The 9,457-nt window shown below is 37.3% G+C and overlaps 1 protein-coding gene across 1 annotated transcript; it reads right to left on the bottom strand.

The window, feature by feature from the left end:
- Positions 1 to 723: 723 nt before the first annotated feature.
- LOC139710825 (uncharacterized protein F35H12.5-like) lies at positions 724 to 5,808 on the bottom strand. The gene is made up of 6 exons (XM_071622747.1): positions 5,523 to 5,808; positions 4,427 to 4,529; positions 3,235 to 3,360; positions 2,514 to 2,706; positions 1,572 to 1,752; positions 724 to 842 (listed from the first exon to the last, which is right to left on the bottom strand). Exons 1-6 carry the CDS (start codon positions 5,806 to 5,808, stop codon positions 724 to 726), a joined length of 1,008 nt encoding a protein of 335 aa, XP_071478848.1.
- Positions 5,809 to 9,457: the final 3,649 nt, after the last annotated feature.

Consider the following 9,457-nt stretch of genomic DNA (forward strand, 5'->3'; position numbering starts at 1 on the left):
CGTTATAACCGTGTTCGCTATAACAGGAGTGCACTGTACCTACTTTATCTATCACAGTTGTGAGCTACTTGTACTTATTTCATACAATACATTATATAAGTCAGGGTAATATCTTATATTTCATATGCCCAACCGTTCTTGGTTCTATGTTTTTTTTTTTTTTTTTTTGATAACTTTATGTGTTCGATATATTAACTTTCTTTATCTCTGTGCTTTATAACAGCAGGGACTCTGTTTTTATTGGCCAAAGAACCCCCGCGTTAGTATGGTTCGCCTGCACAAGGTGGTTATACATGACAGGTCTGGCGTACACGGAAGCTGTCTGGTCTTTGTCTGGCGCTGCTCTCGGGGAATATATCCAGGGAAAAAAAAATTTAAATTGGTTCATCTCGTCTTTTACTTTCACATCAGTTTGGGCAACAAAAAAAAAAAGATAATCTTGAAATTTGGGCAGTGTATTTTTCTATTTTATGAATCATCAGGCAATCCCTCCATGCATTCCCATGAAACAATGATAGAGTAGCATGTACATTACAAAATAATGTATTCCACCGATAAGTTTGTTTGATTTCAAAGAATTAAGTAAATGTATAAGTCGATTTAAGTAAAACACATTGGCCAGTACAATATGATAAACCGACAAAAGAGATAAGAGCAGCAACTAAACAGTACCGAAATACAATTGAATTTCTCTAAAATGGTCCAATGATAGATGCTTGCACACTACTTCGCTTTAAGTGCTGTTAGCAAAGAGACAATCTCCTTGATAACGGTTTCTGGTCGAGTAAACTGAAGTCGGTGAGATCCCCAGGAGAAGCGAATGACTCTATGCAACGTCGTATCTGAAAAAGTGAAAAAATGAAGAAAAATAGAAATAAATGTAAAGACACAAAAGATAAAATCTCCCACATCCCTTTGAAATAAAATCAAGGGGGAGGAAAAAACAATGCTTCTTTTCAAAATAGCTTGACTTAAACCCTCCGAGGGAAAAACAGGCAAACAAGAATGTTGTTGTTGTTATTGTTGTATATTAGTTGAAAGGCAAGAACAAGATCTATGTTTTTGCTGTTCTTTTCATGGTATACGTCCACATCAGATAATACACAAATAAACCTCCACTAAAGATTCACCTTTAAGTAATACTTTGAATTGTCCACACGTTGGATTTCATACTTCTGTCTTACCAGCTCTATCCCCGAGTTTCAATATAATAAGTTTCGCTTTAGATTGTGCTTTAGATTAAAATATATATTTTGATTTATTAATATTCTGAAGTTATGGGATAGTTCATGTGTAGAGAATAGAGTTCTAGAAAAAAATATGTCATTGGAGAGCTTGGAATATGAAAAATGATACAATTAAAGAAAAATAATGAGAATAAATAGGACCATTTATTTTTCATAATCATACATAGTATATCTTTGAATATACAAATGAATGTGATTATGAATGTCAACACATCAATTTGATGTATTATTCGGCGCAAATCATGTATACCAGTGTCTCTTCTTTTCTTCTTCTTCTTCTTCTTCTTTTTCTTCTATTTTTTTTTCATTTCTTTAGATATCTACCTTCGAACATTTCTTCCGAATGGCACGCTACTTCCGAATATTCCTTGATATCTTTTTCTGCCACCCCGAGAGCTTCCATGCTTGTCGGCCACATCCCCGGTTTGATAATGGTATCGTCCATAGCAAACATGTAGAGGTATGGAATCCTTGACTTTGCCACTCCACTCAGGCTTGCTTTGTACTGTAAGTGAGAGAATTAAAAGGCATCAGACCTGAACGAATTTTACCATTGGAGGCTCTGCTATCAAATCCAACTCTGATTGATACTTTACAGCGCTTCACTTTCCAAGGGGGACAAAATTTAATTGCGCTAAAGCAGTGCCGGATCCTGAGGGGGCGCCCCTCTTTTATACTATAAATCAAAATAAATAAAAAGAAAATGGGGGGTGCACCCCCTCCCCCTTTAATTTGCTTTACGGAATTCCTGGATCCGCCCCTGCCAAAGTGACATCCCTGAGTTATCATTGTATAGTCATAATATGCATACAATACTAGGCAGTGTTCCTTCAATGTGTAAGGCCTACACGCGGTTTCATGATTAGGTATTAGAAGTCCTTGTCAGGTTGCTCTAATCAATATTTTATATTTCAAAGCTATACTTGGGGGTGTCGCAATTCTATTGATTCTGTGGTTTTGGTGGTAAATAATCATATACTCCTATAGTGACGAATCTTTAAAGGCAACTCACCCAACATGAAAAAACGCACACTGCTACATTATTTTAGATGCAAAGATTAAGTCCATATTTCGGAGCTATAGGCCTGATTGCGGGTTGTTTTATATGGCAATGCGTCTACTGGCGAACATCATCGACAGAATATAGACTAAAAGTCCACAGGCACTTTCAATTCTGGACAAATGGGGCTACTCATGGGGGGGGGGGGGGTAAGAGATATTACCAGTATTTCGACGGATGCAATATGACTCGGTGCGATAATTCACCTGTTCGAAGTCTATGAGGTACCCCTCTAAAATGGACATGACCTGGGCCTTAGGAGTTCTCCCCCGGAAGCCAAGCCGATGTGCCATCCTGGCGTACAAGAAGGTAACGATGGGGCCAATGTAGGGAAGGAACGCCGCCCTGAAGAGGATGTAAGGTAGGTATCGTGGAAACTCGCGAGCTTCAATCTGCCCCCTATAAAAACAAAATCAAAACAAAACAAACCATAACACAACAAAACAAGAAAGGTCAAACGAAGAAAAACGAAAACATTTTAAAGACATAAACCTTTTATGAGACCGAACGAGAGAGAGAGAGAGAGACAGAAAGAGCGAGAGAGATGTTGTGTGTGTGTGTGTTTGTGTGTGTGTGTATTTGTGAGCTTGTTATGCATGTATCCTTTTGTATGTGTATGCCAAGAACATAATACTGCTACAGAATAACTTTTAACAACAAAACGCACAGGCAAGCAGAAGTATTAATAATGGCTGTTTCCTGAAACCGATCACGCGCTTCTTATCTGGGTTTGCAGACCAAGAGCGCAATTTTAGATTTTTAAGATGAATTTGCAGCCTTTATCAAACACCACCGCCTCAATGTTCCGGACTACTAGCATGTCAGAGCACTTTGGTAATTGAAAAGACAGGACTAAAAAAAAAATAAAATTAATCTTTTGGGAGAGGGGACTTAATGTACATGTATCAACTCGTTGCATATGTTTACCTGTGGGGTACAATCCCAGTCTCGCAAATGCCACAGATTGACTTAATGATGCCATGTACTTCCGGGTCACAGACCACAGAGGCAATCACAGTACACCCCAAGGAGTGACCGATCGCCATTGCAATACTATAGGGCATGACAGAGAAAGGGTGGGAGAAAAATAAATAAATGAATTAATGAATAAATAAGAATCATAATAACTGTTATGATACATCACGAATATTTTGCCCATAGATTGCAACAAACAAGAGTCAATGAAAAAGACAAAGAAATCAAATTTTACATATGATAAAATTAAAGATCAGTAGGCCCTACGGCAACTTTCAAGGAGAGCAAACGATTACTCCATTTTATTTTTACAGTAGGCCTATAGCAAAGGATGTGCCAATAATGTTCGCATGTATATTAAAAGAAACACTCATATCAACAATAAAGTTTTATGAAATTATCATGATATCTACGAAAAATATTACGTTACAAATAACATACGACTGCCCTAGTAAGGGCAGACGGATGATTGCTTCTGATCTTTTATTTTAACACTATTCATTTAAACATGTCTTTTGAAGAAAAAAGAAGAAGAAGTTACTACGCTCTAAACCGAATATTACTACTGTTTTCATCATTAATGTCTATTCGGCATATGCAACAACTAAAAGGAAATCCTTCGAAAGTGGACCGTCCCTTTTCAGAAGCTAGTGATGGTGAAAATCGCGTGTAAAAATTCAGATCACCCAATCAGTGGCGGATCCTAATCCTAATCCTGAACTTAATCGTAACCCTAACCCAAACTCCTAACCCTAAACCTAACCTATAGCACCCTTATCTTTCTCTAACCTTATACTACAGTAATAACTAACCAGTATTTTGCCGGGGGGGGGGGGGGGGGGTAATTGCCCTCTGGGGGTAATTCCCCGGATACGATTAATTAGTATTCTGTTATTAATAGCCAGTTGAACGCATTCAATATCGGTCTTTATCCAATCCAGGCAAGGCAGCAAATTTATAGATCCTTTTTTGTTCTGCCCAGACATTTTTAATAGTCATAAAAGAGGATCAAAACTGATACACTGTCGTACAATGAATGTTTATCAATGTATAGTACACAAACACTCTCTGTACATCCATTCAGAGTCTCTATAGACTCTTTCAAATACTTTAATAGCAAAGAAAGATAATGAGCAGCAATCACCTGGATAACTTTAAGGTGAAGATGAATGATTTTACCAAGGCAACCTTGTGGTTAATACTGCAGTCATAGACTCTTCTCGAATCCAGCTCAGTGTAACCATTGCCTAATGATGATAAATAAGAAAGAACAAAAGTCGCATTCATGCATGATCAACATATCATTAGTGCTTGCAACACATGAACATCATTATTATTTTCTACCTGTCATTGCTATACATTGTTTTGCTGGTAAAAGTGTAAAAAAGAACTCTGTTCAAAGGCCCCCAGTGAGACCTCGATCATGTACCTTTATACCGTGTTCACAGTGCAATTCAGGATTGGCGCACAGACTCCACACCTGGGGGTGTTTCATCAACGTTTGTCAGCGCTGACAACTTGAATTACCATAGTAACAGTCAGTGACCAGAGCACCTCAGCCAATCAAAACCAAGAATTTTGCTGAAAATGTCAGCGCTGACAGTTGTCAGCCCTGACAAACGTTGATGAAACACCCCCCATATACTCGTATTCACGACTTAACGTGCTGACGGATCAAGCTTGAAAGTTTTGAAAGAAATAGACCAGCAGGTCTTGGGTTCCAATCCCTCCAAAGTATGTAAGCTGTAATGCTATCATGAGAATTTGTTTAAAGCAATTAGGGCAGGTACACTAAAAGATTGTGTCCGGCCTTTCCTTTTGGGGTCTTGAATCTTATTCTTTTTGTTCTTCGTTTTCCTAAAGCTCGGAAACCACAGAAATGATTTGGAGAACCTGTCATGCCTATCTTCATTATTTGACGTAGGCCTACTTGCACATTTTTGTGGCAAAGGTTGTTCCTGGTTGCTAAAATATGTGCTAGGGGTTTGTCAGAGATCGCAAACTATTAACTTTCTAGTTTCTACACGTTCAGTAAAGAAAAAAGTGCACTCTGTATGCCAATGTATATCATGTTTTTCATTATTTACTTTGACCAGTTATTGTGGAAGCATTTTATCATAATGTTTCGAAAAAATATAGCACTTAAGTTAGGTGCATTCTTGGCCTTTGTTATTGTATTGTTTCCTTTTCTTTGTTTTATTTTTGTTTGTTTTTATTTCGTTTCTGTCGTGGTGACTTACCAGGAAAGTTAATCGCCAGCACGCGGAAGCCCTTCTCTGCAATCAAGCTTGCAATGGGGCGAAAGGCGCCGTCAGTTGCCGGGGTGCCGTGGACACACAGGACGACAGGGGGCTCCCCGGACAATGATTCTCCCTGAGACCTCCACTCCCCGTACAGCATGTTGAAAGTCGATCCCAGGACGGAGAGCTCCACACTGCACCGCTGAAAACCTTTCCCCATATTCAGATTGAGGGCGTAGTTTACGATCTCCTTGTCCGGCTTGCAAATTTCTCCGGCGGGTGCCATGTTTCTTCCTGTCAATAGGATAGTGAAGTTGTGAACGAGATGAAAGACTTTACCCTAGGTATAGGTTATATGTGACCCTGCGTCACAAAACCATCAAAAATCGCCAGGCATGGATTTTTATGTAACTATATTACAGGAAAGATTCTGACAAAGCAGATTCGAAGCTTTAAAATGGTGTATAACTCCATTCAAATGGACTCCCCTGACCTATCTTAATATTGGAAAGAGTAAGTACACACTCTGAAAAAGTGTGTTCTGAGAAAAGAGGCTCTACAGTACAAGGTCTATTCATTGTGTTCGCTGCGCGATGAATGGGACAAGAAACAGTATGTAAATCACCATAGAAGCAACAATGAAGTTATCATCAGATTATTAAAAAGCTGTTATTAAACCATGCTTTGTCAACACATTCTGCCCATGATAATGTTTTTTTTTTTCAAAGCAGTAGTATCAATATTTCAAAAGTTATTAGAGATGCAAGCGAAGAGTGTGTAAAGGATTGTTATGAAATGAAAGAGGGCCTCTGAGACATAACTAATCACACTACCCTACAAAAAAGGGGTTATAGAAAAGTGTCAGAAAACACACTTTCCCCTTCGTTTTGTGATCCCAACCTTGACTATAATGCAGAAGAAGAATAGCTCTTTCACAAAAACACAACAACTAAAGACTGATCTGGTTGATCCTTTTCATAAAATGAAGTTGCGACTTTTTGCTGGTTTTGTAATGCACGGCCACATAGATATTGCCCCAATTTTTACTTGCGTAAGATTTTATTTCAATAGAAAGAAAATAGTTTTGACTTGCCATTTATATAACGAAACACTTTGTCAAACTCTGTCGCAGGGACCCGTCCACTAGTAACAGTATATGAGGTAGCACAGCTGGCAACCAGTAAGTGACAGACTGAACTTTGAAATAAGTGAGCAAGTGGTATCTGAAATATCAAAATTTACCCAAAACAGAATCTGCATGTGTACAATTTCATAACTTTAATTTGTATTCTGATATAAATCAAAATCATTGGATTGTGTTTGTCATGCGCACTTTAATACAGATTAACACAGTTATGAATCACAGACGAATCTTCATCAGTCATTAGATTGTCATTACTATTTACATGATACTTAAAATGTCCCCTTGAATATAACTGTTCAATGCACATAGGGGCCTCTCAATATGGTATATTTCTCCCTGTGTGGCATCCTCTTGATTACCCTTGAAATTTCACCATTACATCAGATAATGGCAGAAGCTTTATATCAATGTTCTTATGTTACTACTGCATCAAGTTCTACTGTACTACTAGTCGAAGGTGACTCAAAGGCGACGTTCCCTTCGACTAGGATATAATATATTATTAAATCAAGGACAGATATTATTAAGAGGGGTGAAGGTTCAGGTGCAAGTTTCTTCACTTTGTCTCCCTCTACAAAGTAAATGTGTTAAGATCGCAACTGCTGATCTGTAGAATAACACGTTCCTTTTTGGACATGTTTGTTATTTCACAGATCAGCAGTTGCGATCTTAACAAATTAAATTTGTAGAGGGAGACAAAGTGAAGAAACTTGTACTTGAATATATCATTACTTGGAAATGCAACTTTCATTTGACCATAAAAAGGAGTGTGTAGGCAAATTATCGTGATTATGCCTTGCTCATGAAAGAAAAAGAAAGAGAAATCTTTGATATAAAGTGGTCCGATAGACTAAAAAAAATATGTAAAACTGGAAAATCACCCCCCCCCCCCCCCATGGTGGAGCTAATGGAGCAAGGCCTTTGCATCACTTGAGCAAAATGCAAATTAGTCAAAGAGGAATGCACGAATATGAAACAAAAAAAAAAAATCAGTGTAATACGTTTTCATTGAACACGAATACATTAAAACGAATCACTCAAGGCTTGCATTTTCACAGGAATCGCCAGTTTTAGCTTACAAAACTTGTCAAATTTGCATGTTATGAGCAGCACTGCTTTATACATATATATATGTATATATATATATATATATATATATATATATATATATACGAATACCATCCGAGTTTATTAAGGAAAGAAAATAATGAATAATTGAACAGAATTTCAAGGGTTTTTTTTTTGGTTTTTTTTTTTTTTCATAACACACAGTACTGTTGTTACATGCATCACGAGTGGGTGTTCCCTAAAGAAGATTAGTATAAGTCACGCTTGAGTCGACAAGTCCCCAAATCACGTGCAACTCCCAAAGTCATGCGTTACTCTATGCACAACTTTAAACACCTGTTTCACAAAACTTGAGGTCATGCGAAAGTCCTGCAGCGCGGGACTTACAAGCCATGCGAAACTTAATTGTGCGTCGAGTCTTAAAATTAGACTTATATTCTAAAGGCAATTTTGATGCTAACTCAAAAGATAAGTCAAACGTAATGGTGCAAGTTCATCAGTTTAGCGCCTTCATTGCACATGAGCCGGAAAGTTATATATGTACATACTAGGATTATAACAGACACACACACACACACATACACACACACACATCATATCATCGGTATACAATTACAAATATATTAGCAGGTAAAAATAATACAAACAATAAAAACGAATAACAAAATGCCCCAAGAGATGTACACTAATGACTAATCGGAGAAAGGAAGCAACCCATGTGTTTAGCTGACCCATAAAAAAAAGATATTCACTTAGTGAAAAAAAAAATCATTTAATTTAAATATTTCATGAGTTTTGTAAACGTAAAAATCAATAATGATAGATTCATAAACAATGCCCAAGGCAGTATATTCCATTGTAGTAAAGACTGGGGAAAGTATTATACACATATCGTGATTATCGATTAATACATCAAATCACTATTTGACCAACTTATTATTTTCTACATTGTTTTTATTTTCGCAAAGAGATTTCAGAGAAGAGACTTTAATTGGTTGATTGCACGTGTTTTGATATATTGATCAGCATTTCATTTTTTGCATAACAAGGTTGAGAAGAAAAATGATTATCATCAAATAAAAAATCCTCTGCGAATTAAATACGTTTTGATAAAACTGCGCATGTCAAGGCCCAAACCTGACGATTCAATTAGTAAAGAATTATGCTTGAGGATTTGATAATTACAGTTTTATTAAAATATTGGAAATGAATGAAAAGGTGATACAATCTGCTTTCCAGGAGGGTGAAACTTCAAACAATTTCACACTATACAGCTGATATGATTAATTTCACCGCTGAAAACCTTTCCCCATATTCAGATTGAGGGCGTAGTTTACGATCTCCTTGTCCGGCTTGCAAATTTCTCCGGCGGGTGCCATGTTTCTTCCTGTCAATAGGATAGTGAAGTTGTGAACGAGATGAAAGACTTTACCCTAGGTGTAGGTTATATGTGACCCTGTGTCACAAAACCATCAGAAATCGCCAGGCATGGATTTTTATGTAACTTATATTACAGGAAAGATTCTGACAAAGCAGATTCGAAGCTTTAAAATGGTGTATAACTCCATTCAAATGGACTCCCCTGACCTATCTTAATATTGGAAAGAGTAAGTACACACTCTGAAAAAGTGTGTACTGAGAAAAGAGGCTCTACAGTACAAGGTCTATTCATTGTGTTCGCTGCGCGATGAATGGGACAAGAAACAGTATGTAAATCACCATA

Source organism: Diadema antillarum, unplaced genomic scaffold, assembly GCF_040938485.1.
Source record: "Diadema antillarum isolate AM-2024a unplaced genomic scaffold, OU_Dant_1.0 scf00000039, whole genome shotgun sequence".
Classification (NCBI taxonomy): domain Eukaryota; kingdom Metazoa; phylum Echinodermata; class Echinoidea; order Diadematoida; family Diadematidae; genus Diadema; species Diadema antillarum.

Excerpts from the sequence above, each read along its gene's own strand:
- LOC139710825 (XM_071622747.1), bottom strand. The coding sequence starts at position 5,808 with ATGGCACCCGCCGGAGAAATTTGCAAGCCGGACAAGGAGATCGTAAAC. Across the intron at positions 4,530-5,522 it reads GCTGGCGATTAACTTTCCTG|GCAATGGTTACACTGAGCTG; the intron begins GTAAGTCACCAC and ends TATCATCATTAG. Across the intron at positions 2,707-3,234 it reads ACTGGGATTGTACCCCACAG|GGGGCAGATTGAAGCTCGCG; the intron begins GTAAACATATGC and ends TTGTTTTTATAG.